Source organism: Pseudorca crassidens, chromosome 15 (genome assembly GCF_039906515.1).
Source record: "Pseudorca crassidens isolate mPseCra1 chromosome 15, mPseCra1.hap1, whole genome shotgun sequence".
NCBI classification, from domain to species: Eukaryota; Metazoa; Chordata; class Mammalia; order Artiodactyla; family Delphinidae; genus Pseudorca; species Pseudorca crassidens.
The window spans coordinates 29679972-29697835 of NC_090310.1; the positions used below are offsets into that span (position 1 = coordinate 29679972).

The 17864-nt window shown below is 47.5% G+C and overlaps 1 protein-coding gene across 1 annotated transcript in view; it reads left to right on the forward strand.

Moving 5' to 3' along the window:
• The window catches only part of LOC137206544 (uncharacterized), a 154994-nt gene that overhangs the window by 38222 nt on the left and 98908 nt on the right, over positions 1–17864 (forward strand). Inside the window, exons 16-23 of the mRNA XM_067705236.1 lie at positions 1629–1823; positions 8311–8466; positions 9057–9241; positions 10150–10332; positions 11448–11539; positions 12860–13023; positions 15103–15262; positions 15493–15572. Coding sequence (XP_067561337.1) covers positions 1629–1823; positions 8311–8466; positions 9057–9241; positions 10150–10332; positions 11448–11539; positions 12860–13023; positions 15103–15262; positions 15493–15572 — 1215 coding nt within the window. The remainder of the gene's footprint in view (positions 1–1628; positions 1824–8310; positions 8467–9056; positions 9242–10149; positions 10333–11447; positions 11540–12859; positions 13024–15102; positions 15263–15492; positions 15573–17864) is intronic.

Here is a 17864-nt window from a genome sequence, read left to right on the forward strand (position 1 = left end):
CCAGAGAGGTAGACAGATAAGAAATGAGTAGACACATTGATAAAACGATGGCAACTTTAAGTAGTGTGTTTAGGGAGGTGAAGTTTCAGCTGAGATCTGAAGGATGAACAAAAGCAGTCATGTGAAAAGCTGAGGTAAGAGCCTTCCAGGGAGGGGGCCCAGTATGTGCAGAGTTCCTGAGAAGAGAAAGGGCTTGGTGTGTTTAAGGAACAGAAATAGAGTAGAGAACAGTAAGTGCAGGAGAATGGTAACGTGGGAGCACAGTGAGGGAGTAGGGCCGTGTCGAGGAAGGGTTTTGAGTTGGCAAGTGGTAACTTGAACGTTCTGGCTGTTGTGTGGAAAATGGATTGTGGGGGGCAGCAGCGGAAGAGGGAAAATCTCTGAGGTCGTATGTCCAGCAAACGTTACTTTTATTTATTTTGTGTGTGTGCGTCTGGCAAGTGTTGATTTTTCTTTATTGTCCAGCAAACTTTAAAGTAATGGATTGACTTGGGACCCTTCCATCTCTTCCCCCCAGGTCCCTGTAGCTTGTCTGAGGGAGGGTGCTCTGTGCCGTATCCCAACCCTTTCTAATTTATGGAGAACAGGGAACCTATCATCCAAATTTGCCCGCGGGGCTCAAGGCTGACCCTCTGGTGATTTCTCTGCAAATGCTCTCAGAGACACTTGGATGGGAGGATGGAAAGAAGGGATGCAAGAGTGAGTGAACAGATGGGTGGATGGATGGGCAGATGGAAGGAAGGAGGGACTTGTTCATTCATCCATCAGATTTTGAGAATCAACCAGCTCATCTGTTAGTCAGGGTTCTCCAGAGACATAGAACTATTTCAATAGGATTATGGAGGCTGACAAGTCCGAGACCTGCAGTCAGCATGCTGGAGAGCCAGGAGAGCTGATGGTGTAGTTCCCGTCTGAAGGCAGGAAAAAGCCAGTGTGCCAGTCTGAAGGTAGTTAGGCAGGAGGAATTCCCTCTTATTTGGAGGAACGGCAGACTTTTGTTTTATTCAGGCCTTCAACTGATTGGATGAGGCCCACCCACATTATGGAGGGCAATCTGCTTGACTCAGTCTACTGATCTAAAATGTTAAAGCCATCCAGAAATGCTCTAACAGTAACGCCTGTAATAATGTTGGACCAAATACCTGGGCACCCCGTGGCCCAATCAAGTAGACACAGAATTAACCATACCACCAGGGGTTGAGTGTGCTTAGTGAATGAGACACAGGTCCCTGCCCTCATGGAACTCAGGATCTTGCAAGAGAGACACACAAATTAGTCTGAGTGTGACCTTGGAGTAGTGTGCTTGACACTCGAGGAAGGAGTGATAAATTTGGCTGGGGGAGGGGAGGGGGACTGTGTGAAGGGAGTGATATGGGAATTTAGGGAAGGCTTCCCAGAGGTGGTGACCTTTGAACCAGGGCTTAAAGAATCAGTAGGAATTCTTGCTTTGTGGCCCTTGCCAGGTAGATCTGGAGCTTGATGACTTTCTAAGATTGTACCTCTTGGCCCTTGGGCCTGGATGGACCCTGGGGAGCCCAGGGCCCCCTGTTCAAGCTCCCAACCCCATAGCTCTTGGTCAACCTTGTGACTGGGATACTCCTCCCTGAGCCCCTGGCTTTCCTTCCTAGCTGGGGCTCCGGCTGGAAAATGCTGATGAAATAGCCGGCAGGCTATTTGGACCAAAGTCGTTCTGGGGGCAGGAAGAGGAGAGACAGGCCCAGGCGGAAAAGCCCCCAGAGCCAGGACCAGGGCCTACACCGCAGCCAGCCAACCCCGCCTGTCCAGGAGAAAGGTCCAGAAAGATGAGAGACCTGCAGCGGAAGGTAAGGGAAGCGCCCAAGCCCACCTCACGCCCACTCCTCTACGCCGTCAGGTGTCAGCTTGGGCTTTGGGACTGGGGGACCCAGGTGTCCATGAACTCTGACCCCGCCCTCCCACCCCCTTACAGAAGCAAATTTCCGGTCCAGATCTCAGTAGTGAGCTGTATCACATACATAGAGAAGTGCACACCCCGTGTGTTTCCCCCAGTGGAACACATCTTTACAACGAGTGCCCAGACCCTCATCAGCTCCCCAGACACCCTCTTCGGTCCCCCTCTTCTGATTTACCCACCCATACCCAAGGGTAACCACTGTTCTGACCCCTAAAAGCATCAATGAACTCTACTTTAAAATCAGCTTTGTTGAGATATAATCAAACTACAATAAATGGTATGTGTTTAAAGTGTACAATTTGATAGGTTTTGACATATGTATATACCATGAAACCATCACCAACTAAATCAACATATCCCTCACCCCCAAAGTTTTCTTCGTGCTTCTTAGTCCCTTCCTCCTGCTCCCTGTTGCGATAGGCTTCTTCTGTCAAAATAGATGTTTGTATTTTCTGGAATGTTGCATAAATGGAATTATGCAGCGTATACTTTTGTTTTTAAAGCATGTACTCCTTTTTGGCCTGGCTTCCTTTACTCAGCGTAAGTATTTTGAGATTCATCCATATGGTAGAGTATACTAATAGTTTATTTCTTCCTGTGGCCATGTAGTGGTTCATGGTGTGGATGAACCACAGTCTGTTTGTGTATTCACCTGTTGGTGCATATTTGTGTTATGTCCAGTGTTGGGCTGTTACAAGTAGGACTGCTATGAACATTCGTGTACAAGTCTTCATATAAATATATGTTTTCATGTCTCGGGTAAATATCTAAGGATGGGATGGCTTAGATCATACGGTAGTTGTATGTTTATTTGTGTAAGAGCTAGCTAAACTGTTTTGCAAAGTGGTTGTACCATTTTGCATTCCCACCAGCAGTGTATGAGAGTTTTAGTTCTTGTACATCCTTGCCAACACTTGGTAGGATTAGACTTTTTAGTGTTTGCTATTCTAATTGTTTGTCGTAGTATCTTGGGGCTTTAAAGTACATTTTCCTAATACTACTGATGTTGGGCATCTTTTAGGTGCTTACTTGTCATGCATACCTCTTTGGTGAAGTGTACGTTCAAATATTTTATCCTTTTTTAAAAATTCGGTTGGCTTCTTATGACTGAGTTTTGAAAATTCCTGCTCTATTCTGAACACAAGGCTTGTATCAGATATGTGACTTGCAAATATTTTCTCCCAGTGTATGGCATGGTCTTTTCATTCTCTTAACAGTGTCTTTTGAAGAGCAGATGTACTTGATTTCAATGAACTCAAGTTTATCCATTTCTTTTACGCATAAAGTTTTGGGTGTTACATCTAAGAAATCTTTACCTAATGCAATGTTACAGAGATCCTTGGGACCCTCTGGAGATTTCCAGAGTTCTTTCTCTGTGTGGCTCTTTCCTCTCTTGTACTCTGCCCTGCAAAGTCCAGCTACCTTGGTTTCCCTGGACTCCCAGATCCTCAACCCTGAGAGTCTGTCATGCCCCGCTGTTCCCCTCCCTGCACCTCAGCCTGAGCTCTCTCCAGGCAGTAAGCTGGGGCTCACCTTGCTATTTCCCATCTCTTGGGTTCATCATCTCACATTACCTGATGTCTAATGTCTTGGGAACTTTTGTTTCTTCTGTTTCATCTGTTGCTCCACGTGGGAAGATAAATCCAGTCCTTGTTACTTCAATATGGTTGACAGCAGAGGTCACATCCAGCTTCTTTTGTGAACTTAATATAAATGGAATCATTCACCGTGTACTCTTTAAAAAAATGAGGTGAAGCTCACGTAAACATAAAATTAACTATTTTAAAGTATACAATTCAGTGACACGTAGTATATTCAGAATGTTGTGCAACCACCACCTCTGTCTAGTTCCAAACATTTCATCACCCCAAGGAGACCCCACGCTCATTAGCAGTCACGCCCCATTCCCTCATTTCCCAGCCCCTGGCAACCATTAATGTGCTTTCTGTCTCTATAGATTTACCTATTCTGGACATTTCATATAAACAGAATCATACAATATGTGGCCTTTTGTGTCTGGCTTCTTTCACTGAGCACGTTCTTAAGGTTCATTTGTACTGTAGCATGTATCAGTACTTCATTCCTTTCTTTTTTCTATTGCACAAATAGTTTTTTAATTGAAGTATAGTTGATTATAATGTGATAGTTTCCGGTGTACAGCAAAGTGATTCAGTTATATGTCTACATACATTTATGTATACACACATACGTATTATGTATACATACATACATGTATGTATATATACACATATATGTATATATACATGCATAACTGAATATATACACACACATATATACTTTTTCAGATTCTTTTCCATTATAGGTTATTACAAGATACTGAATATAGTTCCCTGTGCTATACAGTCGGTCCTTGTTATTTATCTATTTTATATATAGTAGTGTGTATATGTTAATCCCAAACTCCTAATTTACCCTCCCCAACCCCTTTTCCCCTTTGGTAACCATAAATTTGTTTTCTATATCTGTGAGTCTGTTTCTGTTTTGTAAATAAGTTCATTTATATCATTTTTTTTAGATTCCACATATAAGCGATAGCATACGATATTTGTCATTCTCTCTCTGACTTCACTTAGTATGATAATCTCTAGGTCCCTCCACGTTGCTGCAAATGGCATTATTTCATTCTTTTTTATGGCTGAGTAGTATTCCATTGTGTATATGTACCACATCTTCTTTATCCATTCATCTCTCAGTGGACACTTACATTGCTTCCATGTCTTAGCTATAGTAAATCATGCTGCTGTAAACATTGAGGTGCATGTATATTTTTGAATTAGAGTTTTCTCCGGATATATGCCCAGGAGTGGGATTGCTGGATCATATGGTAGTTCTATTTTTAGTTTTTAAAGGATGCTTCATACTGTTCTCCATAGTGGCTGTACCAATTTACACTCCCACCTACAGTGTAGGAGGGTTCCCTTTTCTCCACACCCTCTCCAGCATTTGTTGTTTGTAGATTTTCTGATGATGGCCATTCTAACTGGTGTGGGGTGATACCTCACTGTAGTTTTGATTTGCATTTCTCTAATGATTAGTGATGTTGAGCATCTTTTCATGTGCTTCTTGGCCACCTGTATGTCTTCTTTGGAGAAATGTCTACTTAGGTCTTCTGCCCATTTTCTGATTGGGTTGTTTGTTTTTTTGATATTGAGCTATATGAGCTATTCATATATTTCGGAAATTAATCCCTTGTCGGTTGTATCATTTGCAAGTATTTTCTCCCAGTCCGTAGGCTGTCTTTTTGTTTTGTTTATGGTTTCTTTTGCTATGCAAAAGCTTATAAGTTTGGTTAGGTCCCATTTGTTTATTTTTGCCTTTTGCCTTGGGAGACTGACCTAAGAAAACATTGCTACAATTTATGTCAGAGAATGTTTGCCTGTATTCTCTTCTAGGAGTTTTATGGTGTCATGTCTTATGTTTAAGTCTTTAAGGCATTTTGAGTTTATTTTTGTGTATGGTGAGAGGGCGTGTTCTAACTTCATTGATTTACATGCGGCTGTCCAGCTTTCCCATCAGCACCTGCTGAAGAGACTGTCTTTTCTCCATTGTATGTTCTCGCCTACTTTGTCATAGATTACCTGACTGTAGGTGTGTGGGTTTATTTCTGGGCTCTCTATTCTGTTCCATTGATCTCTATGTCTGTCTTTGTGCTTCATTCCTTCTTAAGGCTGGATAACAGTGCATTGTATGGATGGACCACGTTTTGTGTGTCCCTTCATCTGCCGATGGACTTTTGGTTTGTTTCCATCTTGTGACGACTGTGAATAATGCTGCTCGCATCCTCTTTTTTTGTGTCTGACTTCTTTTGCTTAAAGTGTGTTCATGAGATCCATCTGTGTTGCTGTGTGTACTTAGAGCTTGTTCATTCTCCTTGCTGTGTAGCATCCCATGGTGTGAATATAACACAGTTTCTTTATCCATTTACTTTTGGTGGGCTTTTGGGTAGTTTCCAGTTCCTGGCTTATTATGGGTAGTGCAGTGAACATTCTGTGCATGTCTCTTTGGTGAATATATGTGCACATTTCTGTCCAGTGTGTACCCAGCAGTGGAACTGCTAGGGTGTGTGTGTGCTTTCCCGGTTTCCCACTTCATATTGTTACTTGAGTATTTTCTTACTGAAAACTCATTGTACGCATACATTTTGACACTCTTTCTGTGGGTGGGGATCTCACTTTACATAACCGTTGCCCCAACAATAGACAATGAAATCGTTAGCATCTTTTTGCTCTTATAAATGTCATTTACACATACATCTGGGGGTAATCAAGGTGGTGGCTGGGGCATTTGTTCAAACATTAACACGTTTACTAACCACCAACTGTGACCCCAGGGCCCAGGAGCACAAAGATGATCAGGACGTGGTCCCTACCATCAAAAGCCTCTTGGACCAGATCTGAGGCCAGCAAGTAACTTGAATAAGGGCGGTGGGCTGGATATAAATGTTTTTCCTTAGAATCCACAATCCCTTTGGTCTGTTGTTTTCTCTCTTGTGATAGATTCACATCCCAAGATATATTTTGCACAAGCACAGTGACGAATGGCAACAGTCCTTGGCCTGAGTGTTGGAGAGACAGCAGGGAATGGTGGGGAGTATGGCAGTCAGGCATGTAGCACAGGCCTCAGCTCAGGGTGGCAGCCACTGTTCAGCTCTGAACACTTGTTGCCCCTTGTTGTGAGTGCGGGCTGGGAGGGAGGGGGAGACAGGCCAATATTTCTCTTTTTTGAGATGCTGGCTATGTGGATTTTATAGAAAATCTCCTAATTTTTAAATATTAGAAATAAATTTAAAAATACACACTGCATGAAAAATAAAGACCAAGAAACTGTCACAGACCAGGGCAGACTGAAGAGACATGACACAATACTAAATGCCATGTGGCACCTGGATTGGATCCTGGAATGGAAAGAGGATGGGATGGAAAAGTCCGATAAAGTCCAGAGTTTAGTTAATAACATGCCGGTGTTGATTTCTTAGTTTTCACCATGTTTCCTGGTCATGTAAGATGTTAACAATGGAGGAAACAGGATGACGGGTCCATAGGAGCTCTCGGTACTATCTTTGCAACTTCAAAAAATATTTTCTTATTGGAGTAGAGTTGATTTACAATGTTGTGTTAGTTTCAGGTGTACAGCAAAGGGACTCAGTTATACCCATACCTATATCCACTCTCTGTTAGATTTTTTTTCCCTTATAGGTCATTACAGAATAGTGGGGAGAGTTCCCTGTGCTGCACAGTAGGTCCTTATTAGTTATATCTATTTTAGATATAGTAGTGTGTATATGACAGTCCCAATCTCCCAATTTATCCCTGCCTTCCCTTTCCCCCCTGGTAGCTATAAGATTGTTTTCTACATCTGTAACTCATTTTTGTTTTGTAAATAAGTTCATTTGTACCACTTTTTAGATTCCACCTGTAAGCGAATCATATGGTATTTGTCTTTCTCTGTCTGACTTACCTCACTTAGTATGACAATCTCTAGGTCTATCCATGTTGCTGCAAATGGCATTATTTTGTTCTTTTTATGGCTGAGTAATATTCCATTATATGTACACCACATCTTCTTTAGCCATTCATCTGTCAATGGACATTTAGGTTGCTTCCATGTCTTGGTTATTGTAAACAGTGCTGCAATGAACACCGGGGGGCATATATCTTTTCGAATTATGGTTTTCTCTGGATATATGCCCAGGAGTGGGATTGCTGGATCATATGGTAGTTCTATTTTTAGTTTTTTTAAGGAACCTCCATACTGTTCTCCATAGTGGCTATATCAATTTACATTCCCACCAACAGTGCAGGAGGGTTCCCTTTTCTCCACACCCTCTCCAGCATTTATTTGTAGATTTTTTTTGATGATGGCCATTCTGACAGACGTGAGGTGATACCTCACTATAGTTTTGATTTGCATTTCTCTAATAATTAGTGATGTTGAGCATCTTTTCATGTGCTTTTTGACCATCTGTATGTCTTCTTTGGGGAAGTAACTTTTCTGTATGTCGAAAATTATGCCAAAATAAAGTTTGCTAAAACTCTGTCTCTGTCTCTGTCTCTCTGTCTCTGTCTCTGTCTCTGTCTCTGTCTCTCTCTCTCTCTCTCTCTCTCTCACTCACACACACACACACACACACACACACACACACACACACACACACACACACACACACACTGCGCTGGGCATTGAGTAGACTGTGCAGGTCCGAGAAAACACATCTGCAGATTCTGCCTCTGGGCCGTGAGTTTTGCAAGCCCTGCTCTGGACCCCACAAGCCCTTCACTTTTCTCTCCAGGTGCCCCTTCCCCCTCCCAAAGTCCAGGTACCTTGCCTGGCTAACCCAGACCTGTTCCTGGTCACAGGTGGCCCAGAGGCATCGGGAGCGGCGGGCGCTGCAGTGTAAGCTGAGCATGAAGGTTTTTGGGCATGAGCTGAGCTTTGTGAACTGCGGGGCGATGGGGAGTCATGTGACACGCCAGTCCCTGAACCTGGCCGAGCTTGCTGTCAAGCTCCTGAAGGTACCTCAGGCTGGGCTCGGCCCCTCCCTGTCGTCTGGTCCGAAGATGTTTCCTTTGATGCTTTGGGGAAATACTAAAGTACTTTCAGACTTAAGAGCATGGAATTTGGAGCCAGACTGCCCAAGTTCAAAAACTGGCTGCACCACTTACCACCCTGGGCATGTTGCTGAACTTGCCACGGCCTCAGTTTCTTTATCTGTGAAATGGGAATGATAGCATAGTAATAATATAATAATATCTACTTCATAGAGCTGTTGAATCAAGTGACTTCATGCAGTAAAACTGCAACAACACGTTTAGAGTGTGCCTGGCACATACTAAGTGCTCTGTACTGCAGGCAGGGCCCACACTCTTCCTTACCTGGCTGACCCTGGATGCTTGACCTCTGACCATGTCCCTTGGTAAATTATCTTGGTTCAAACCCCAGCTCTTCCTGTTTCTAGCTACATGGGCTCAGCCGGGTTATTTTATCTGTCTGTGGGCTCTGTTTTCTCATCTGGAAACTGGAGACAATGATAAGGTCCCCTCTGAGGGCTATGTGAGGGTTAAGTGAGGCCGTCACATGCACTGTTACAGTTCTCTGACTGCAGGGGCAGGAAGTGCAGGTGAACCGAAGGCTGAACCTGGCCATGGAGGAGCTCACTTTTCCCACCATGTCTGGACTCCTAGCCCAGCTGACCCTAAACGCCTCGGCTGCCATCAACATCCAGGTCGGAGGGACAGCCAACTTCCAGCAGCGCTCGGATTTCTCTGTGAATGGTTATGTCAAGCCCAGGTAGCTGGCTCCTCAGAGCTGGGGGAGGTGGGTGGGTGGGGGCCTCCCCCTGCAGAGCGCTGGGGCATCAGCATGGGCTGGAGGGGAGCCCCGCTCTGCTGACCACCTGTTATATCAGCTACTGTTGATGGAGTGTTTTTTGTGCCAAGAGACTTTGAGGAGAACCTGGGCGGCTACACCCACTTTACAGGTGAGAAGACTGAGGCTTGGCGAGGTGAGGTTCCATGCCCGAGGTGGCACAGCAGTGCGAGGCAGCTGAGATTCGTCTCGTGCCACAACTCCACTCTTCCCTCTGCCCCCTCTGCCTCCGAGGGGAGGGGAGATGGGAGAGAGGGAAAAGCATTTAAGGCACACGGGCTCTGAGCCCACTGAACTCACATGGCCACTCACGAGGTGGACGCTTTCCTTCTTCCCACTAAGGGTTGAGGAAACTGAGACTCAGGATGCGTGCACAGCTGACCCAGGGCCACATGGCACGAAGGATTTTGAGCAGCATTTGACAATGCTCACCTTCCCAGGCCTGCTGGGCGACTGTCCCAGCCACTAAGCCGACCTGTCCTTGGTTTCTGGGTCTGATGTGGGGTATGTGGGTGTCCTGTGACGGCTGCTTTTTGGCATGGAGACCCTGGGTTTGGGCTCCAGAACTGGCTGTTCCATGTCCCGACTGTGGGACCCACACAGCTGGTGTCACCTCTGAGCCTCGGTTTCCCCATCTGTAAAATGAGACTAGTGATGGTGAGAGTTCGATGGTGATGTGTAGAGTGCTTGGCACACATGGAGTGCGTGTCAGTGGTGTTCATGGTGGAAGGGCAGCTCTGGCTCAGGACCACGGAGAGCAGCCGGGTGGGTTGGTGCTGGCTTTGCCGTTGCCTGGGGCGGCAGGATGCAGTTGTGTGCCTCTTCCTCAGCGCCCTGCTCCAGATCTCGGCGCAGATGGGCACAGTGGGCACCCTGGGGCAGGCTGGGCTGAGGTGGGTGACCGGCGTCCGTGGCACCGCCAGCCTGGATGGAGGGATCCGGATAAAGAAGGGCCAGGACCTCAGCGTGCATCTGAACACACCCGAGGAGGCTGTGGAGCTGCTCCGCTTCAGGTGGGTTCCCGCACCTGGAGAGGGAGCCCGTGAGTGCACCTGTGTGCGAGCCAGGCTGGGCACAGGTGTGGGTGCATGTGTCTGTGAGAGTGTGTGCACGATCACCTTGCATGTGCACCTGTGTCTGACCACGTGTATCTGTGAGTGTGTGTGCCTAAGGATGTGCCTGTGAGTCTGTGTATGTGAATGTGTGTCTGTGGGCGTGTTTGTGAGAGTGTGTGCGCATGTCAGTGAGTGGGCTACACGTGGGCGTGCGTGTGTGTGCACATGTGTCAAGGTGGGGTGGGTGTGTCTGTGACAGGGACTGAGGGCAGCCTAGAGGTGGGGATTTCCACACTCCTCAGCAATTTATGGGGGTCCCTCCTGAGGCCTGCTTGTCCCCAGCCCCCTGGAGAGGTGACACTTAGAGAACAGTGATTTCCAAGGAAACGGGAGAAGCCAGGCTGCCCCCACCTCCACCTGCCTCCTTCCCTGTGTCCCACCCTTGCTGGAGGCGCTGCTGCCCTCCTGACCCTCTCCCGGCAGCAGCCAGTAGGGTCCTTTAAAATGTCAGTTAAGTCCTATCGTGCTCCCCCCTCCCCTGTTTAAAATCCCTTGCTTGCTTCTAGGATAACCCAGCTCCACATGATTCTCCTGCCCGATGGAGGCCCTGCCCACCCCCCTCACCTGTCTCCTGTCACTCCTTCCTGCCCCTCGCTACCCCCTTCCCTTCTGACCCCCTCTCACCACCCTTTTATCTGTGCTACCAAAGAGCCCCCTTTTCTCGCACCCCAGGGCCTTTGCACCTGCTGTTCCCTTTGTTTGGAGTGCTGGCTCCTTCTCATCCTTTGATTCTCTGACCGAATGTTACCCCTACAGAGAGTCCTTTCCAAACCCTGAGCTGAAGAACGTCCTGCTCTGTCTCCAGGACAGACCCTATGCCCATGCCGTGCCCCATTTTAGGTTTTTCATAGTGCTTGTCACCCTCTGTGTTCATGGAGTGTCTCCCCCACCAGTGTGCAGACTCCCCAAAGGCCTGTCCTGTTGATAGTGGGATTTGCCCTAGTGCCTTGCCCTGGTGGCTTTATGGTTGAGTGAAAACAGCTCGCCTGGCCCTTTCCTCCTTTCCCACCCAGCTCTCAGCTGTTTCTCATCACTGGGGATGGCATGAGGAGCCTCAGTCATGCTCACGTCCCTTCTGAGGCCCGATCCTGTACCGACAAGGAAGGTAGGTGCCAGCATGGCCTCCGTGTCATTGTCCCGAGATGGTTGTCCTGGGGGCTGAGGGCTAAGATGCAAGGTCCAAATTCCAGAGTTACTCTTCTGCCCTAAAAGTACTTAAGCCCCTTAACTCAATGATACTGCTTCTAGAACTCTACCTTATGAAAATAAACCAAAATCATTTTAAAATGCCCTGTGCCCAGAGATGTTCGTTGTGTCATTATTTACAGAGCAAAAAAATAGGCAGCAACTCAAATATCCAACAGTAGGCGAATGGCTTATTGTAAGGGCCTTTGAGCTAAGAATAGACTTTTACATTTCCAAATGCAGAAAAATAATCAAAAGGACTATTTCATAACATGAGAAATTTGTGAAATTCATATTTCAGTGTCCATAAATGAAGTTTTATTGGTGCAGAGCCACGCCCGTTGCCTGTGGCTTTTCTTCAGCAACAGCAGAGTTGAGTAACAGACTGTGTGACCAGCAGAACCTCAAATATTTACTATCTGGCCATTTACAGAAAACGTTTGCTAATTCCTGGTTTAGTAAAGTACTGAGATATCCCATAACTTTTAAGCTCTGTAATGAAGGACATGTTTTAATAGCACGAGAAAATTTTTTTGATAATAACATCAGGTGAAAGGCAACAAAATTGAAAACAGAGGGGAAGGAGGTATACCAAACAGTCACAGATCTTGCAGTCATGTTGGGGCTGAGGTGGGGGAGGGGCCTACTTAAATGATTTCTTTAGGCTAAATTCTGTCCTAAATGCTTGCTGAGCTGTTAATCCTCACAGCTACACCATGGGGCTGGAACTGTTATCACTCCCAGCTGACAGATGAGAAACACCGAAGCACAGAGATGTTAAGTAACTTGTCCAAGGTCACACAGCTGGGAAGTGGCAGAACTGGAATGTGGATCCAGGCATTCTTGCTCCAGAGCCTGTGTCCTACACAGTACTGCCTGACACTCTGATAGTCTACACCAGGGGTCCTCAACTGGGGACAATTTTTGGCCCCTTGGGACATTTGGCGATGTCTGGATACATTTTGGGGTGTCATCCTGGTGCGGGAGGTGCTACCAGTATCTAGTGGGTTGAGTCCAGGACAGCTTCCCACAACAAGAAATTATCCAGACCAGTGTGTTGATAGCGCCAAGGCTGAGAAACCCTGGTTTACACAGTACCGCCTCATACATTTAATGTCTACACAATACTGTTTCTCAAAAGAATGTAGAGATGCTCCTTCTTTGCTGATGGGCGCATCCATGGCCTGCCTCGAGCCCTCTGGCTCTCTACTGACCATGCTGCCTGCTCCCTTTCTTACAGCGTCCCGCACTTGGGGCTGGCAGCTGTGCACTGAAGTGAGCTGGCCTCCAGCCGGGCAGCCCTACCTGCTCTCGGTGCCTGTGTTTGCGGCTGTGATGCTGAAGAAGCAGGACCGGGGGCTCCAACGCTATCTGCTGGAAGCTGCCTATACCCTCCACCCCCCGGTAGGCCCTACGGAATGGCTCCTCCTTTCCCAGCCAGATTCTGGGTCTCCCTAGGTCTTCTACTCAGGCCTCAGCCTTGGGGATCACTCATAAAGACATGGGCCTCCTCCCTGGAGCAGGACCAGCTGGGCTGGTCCTGCTGTAGTCTCCCTCCTGCCTCAGGACCCTTGCACATGCTGATCCTCTGTCCCTGGCTTGATGACTTGTAACTCTGAATCAATCTTCAGAGCTCACTTTAGGGGGGTCACCTCCTCAGTGAAGCCTGCCCTGATTACCCCGAAGTGGTCATATTCCCTTGTTAGTGCTCTAGTACGATCATGTTCCTTCCCTTTAGATCACATTTGTGTTCATTACTGAAACCAATTGGTTAAGATCTGTCTTCCCCACTAGTCACTCAGTTCCTGGGAACAGTGCCTGTTTTTCTCACCCCTGTGTCCCCAGCACCTGGCACAGAATGGGCACTCAGCAGCCCCCTATCTGATTTCCCAGTTCCCGCTCTTGTCTCCTTACCATATGTTCTCCACCAGCAGCCAGACAGAGCTTCCAAAATCCCAAAATGACTGTGTCCCTCCCCTGCTCAGAAGTCTCCAGTGGCTCCTATTCCTCTCAGAATAGGACCCACTCACCCTGACCCATAGGCTTTCAGTGATCCTGCCATGCCGGCCTCTCCTCCCCATCTCCGCAAATGTATACCAGGCTCACCGCTCTCCAGACACACCGACCTCCTTTTTATTAAATGCCAAGTGCATTGCTGCCCCAGGGCCTTTGCACTGTCTGTTTCCTCTGCCTGGAACAGTCTTTCCCAGACATCCACTCAACTCCTTTCCTTGCTTCCTTCAAGTCTCATCAAATGCCCCCTCCTCAGAGGCAGCTTCCCTCCCTGACCACCCAGTCCAGAACAATGACCCTGTCAGGGCCCCTGACCCTCTGAGTTTGTCAGCAGAGCGCTCAGCAGCTGGTGGTGGTGAGCTGCTGTCTTACCTACTTCTGTGTCTGGAGGTCCTGTGCCTCCCCCTCTAGAATGTAGGTGCCAAGAGGGCGGGACTTTGTGTCTAACACTCAGTTGCATTCCCTGTGCCTGCAACTGTGCCTCACACACAGTAGTCAACATTTATTGGTACTAAATGAATGACGATGATGCAGGGTTGGTTTTTTTTAAAACTAATTTTTATTTATTTTTGGCTACGTTGGGTCTTCTTTGCAGTACGTGGGCTGCTCATTGTGGCTTCTCTTGTTGCGGAGCACGAGCCCTAGGCACGTGGGCTTTGGTAGTTGTGGCACGCGGGCTCAGTAGTCGTGGCTCATGGGCTCTAGCGTGCAGGCTCAGTAGTTGTGGCGCATGGGCTTAGTTGCTCTGCGGCATGTGGGATCTTCCCAGACCAGGCCTCGAACCCGTGTCCCCTGCATTGGCAGGTGGATTCTTAACCACTGCACCACTAGGGAAGTCCCTGATGCAGGTTTTTAAAGGGGGCCCGTGTCTTAGGCTGTGTTTTCCCAGAAGCAGACTGGAGCCAAGGATTTGGGTAAAAGTGTGGATGAAGAAAAGACTCCAGGAGGACCCAGGAAGAGGGTGGAGAAAATAGGGTAGGGAAGGGGAAGAAGCTGAGCAGGAGTGATGGCAGGTGCAGTGGCAGCCTCAGCGTGATCCCTGGGCAGCCCTGGAGCAGGAGTTAATCTCAGAGTTTGGTCCCCTTGAGGCTAAGGAGCCGGGATGTTTTTCCCTCCTGTGCCAGAGGGCAATGCTCTGGAGGTCCCAGATGCCAGGGGTTAAGAGCAAAGTGCACGGAAGCTGGGAGATGAGCATGCTGAGCTGGTCAAGGGTCCGAGGGGATCTGGGCAGGGTGCCGATGGTGTACGATAAGCCTCCTTCCCTGGCTGTTTGCTGAACAAACTGAGATCCTGTCCCTGGGGTCCTGAGTTGTCCTGTAGGACTCTCCTCCAGGATATGGATCCCCAAATTCCTGGTTTGGGGGTTCTTATCTGTTCTTAGCAGGACAAGGATAAGCATAAGAACTCAAGTTTTTGAAGGTGGGGGGCCTGGATGGGTTCTTGATCTTGAGGACTCTGCTGTGTTTCCAGAAGGACTGCTGGCTCCCTCAAGAAGCCTCAGCCCACGTCTTCATGGGCACGCCCGGGTCGGAAGTGCCCAGGGACGTCGGGGTGGATGTCAGCTACAGCTGGCCCCAGAGGAAGTTCCGGCTCAAGCTTCTCCATCCCAAGAAGAAAATTGAGTTGGACGGTAATGACAGTGTTCCTACCCATCACCGTGCCCTCGGCCATGTGCCAGATGCAGCCCGCTCACTGTGGATTCCTCAGCCACCCTCTGAGGTCGGCACTAAATATAGCCCCGTTTTATGGGCTAGGAGCCACAGGCTCGGAGATTGGGAAACCAGCAGGACATCCCCTGGTGAACACGGGCGGATCCAGGATGTTGAACCCCGGTCTCTAAACTCTCGCTTTGTCTCCCAGGAAAGATTGACACTCTGCAAAGTGGCTGCATGGGTCACCTGGAACTGATACTGGACGACAGGGACGTCTACTATGTCAAGGTTTGTTCCCTGTCCTCAGCCCACCGGCGTTGGCTCCTGCCACCTCCCTGGGCATTTCAAGCCCCAGTCCCTGCTTACTCATCACCACCTCCTTTGGTGTTTTAGCTGTTCTTCTCCTTTCACCTACCAATAACGTTTGTGACTTCTTGTTACCCAGAAGAGTAGGAAGAAGAAAAAAATGAGCTCAAATCTCACCACTATTGATGTCATAAATTGATAATATTAGTAACACAGGAGCATGCTTTAAAAAATTCAGAGTAGAGAAAGGTATAAAAAGGTAAGTAAAAGAGTGCCACTCCCCAGATTTCCAGAAGAAATGTCAGTGCACACACCAAGAAATCTGTATGAGTTCCCCAGGGCTGCCTTAACAAAGTGCCCCAAATTTGGAGGTGCTTAAACAATGGAAAATTTTCCCTCGCACTTCTGGAGGCTGGAAGTTCAAAATCAAGGTGTTGGCAGGGTTGGTTCCTTCTAAGGGCTGTGAGGGAGAATCTAGTCCATGCTTCTCTCTTAGTTTTTAGTAGCCTCAGGCGTTTCTTGGCTTGTAGATAGCCGTCTTCTCTCTGTATCTCCACATTGTCTGCCTTCTGTAGGTATCTGTGTCCAAATTTCTCTTTTTGTAAGTTTACCAGTCATGCTGGATTAGGGTCCATCCTAATGACCTCACTGGATCATCTGCAAAGTCCCTTTTTCCAAGTAAGGTCACATTCACAGGTCCTGGGGGTTAGGACCTCAACTTCTTTTGAGGGGGAGCACAGTTCAACCCATAATACAGTTCATAGATTTATAAAACCTTTCAGTTTTGAGTTTAGTTTTTGTTTTATTCTTTGCATGCTGCTTTTTTTTTTTTTTTCAGTCAAAAATATATCTTTTTGTACCAGCACATACTGGTACAATTTAATTTAGTTAAAAAAATAGGTAATTCATTTAAATGATTCCAAGTTCAAAAGGTACAGAAGGGCATAGAACTGAGTGTCTAGTACGATGGCCCCTATACACATGACTATTTAAGTGAGTCAGAGTAACAGAAAGTTAAAGATATGGTTTCTCAGCTGCACTGGCCACTTTTTAGAACTTTCCCATCATTGTAGAAAGTTCTATGGGTCAGCACAGGTATAGAGTTAAAAACTTTCCCTTACACCCCTCCTCAAAGCCAGTCATTGTTCATTTTCTGGGACTCCTCTTAGAAATCGTCTATGCCCACAATCCCCAAATAGATATCAATATATTTCCCCCCCCCATCTTTTATTTTAAAAACAAGAATGTCTACCATGTATTTTGAATGGCCGCATAATAGTCAATGGGATGGAATTTATTTAGCTGGTTCCGTAGTGGAGGGCTCTGGAGTTTTTCCCGGGTTCTTGGTCTTATAAATCACCCTTCCATCTTCAGGGTAAATTCTTAGCAGTGGAATTCCTGGAGCAAAGGTGTGTGCGTTTTTCTCTTCGTTATAGGTACTTTTTAAGGTTCTCAACCAGGAGGACCTGGATGGGACTCAGTGGGTCCCTTGAAGCCCCTGCAATTGTGCAGAAGTTTTGTGTCTGTCCCCCTTCTGGGGAGAGGGTTTAGACCTTCCATCTGATGCTCAAGCAGGTCAGTGACTCCAAAAAGGACAAAAACAGCAGGTGTAGACTCGCTCCTGCCAAGCAGGACCTCTGGGCCCCTTTGGCCGTGAGTCTGATGATTCTGCCTCGGTCTCCAGCGATTTCTCAGAGAGGTCTGGGTTGAAAATCTGGAGCCAGGGCTGGAATTTTTGCTACATAAACACACTCTCAGCTCCTAGATCTGCTTCCTGTCCGGGTGGGAAGACCAAGTATCAGGGGAGAGCATCTTCCCCCTAAAGCCCCAGCTGCTTGACGGCCGAGACTACAAATCATTTTCAGAGCTCCCGGGAGCCCTCGGAGCAACCCCTGTTCACTAAGCGCACAAGTGCTGATTGCCTGCACCTCCCTGCAGACCTGCCTGCCGCTCTCCAGAGGGCTGTCTGCAGCCTGGAAACATTGGCCTTTAGAGAAACTCCAGTTCTAGCTGCCTCAGAGCCGTCATGATTAACGGTAACAGCTGGGGCTCTGGAACTTTCCAAAGCCTGTTCTCGGGGTGGGGGGCCACGGGTGACTTTGACCCCGGGTCCCTCTTTTAGTCCTCTTGGTAAGCCCATAGGAGATGAGGAAACTAAGGCAGATGAGCTCAGGAATACAAAGCAGCAAAGCTGGGTTCGACTCAGCTGAGTGTTTATGGGGTTTAAGGATGGCGTGGAGGAAAGTGTTAGATTTCAGTGCCCCCTCCGCTGGG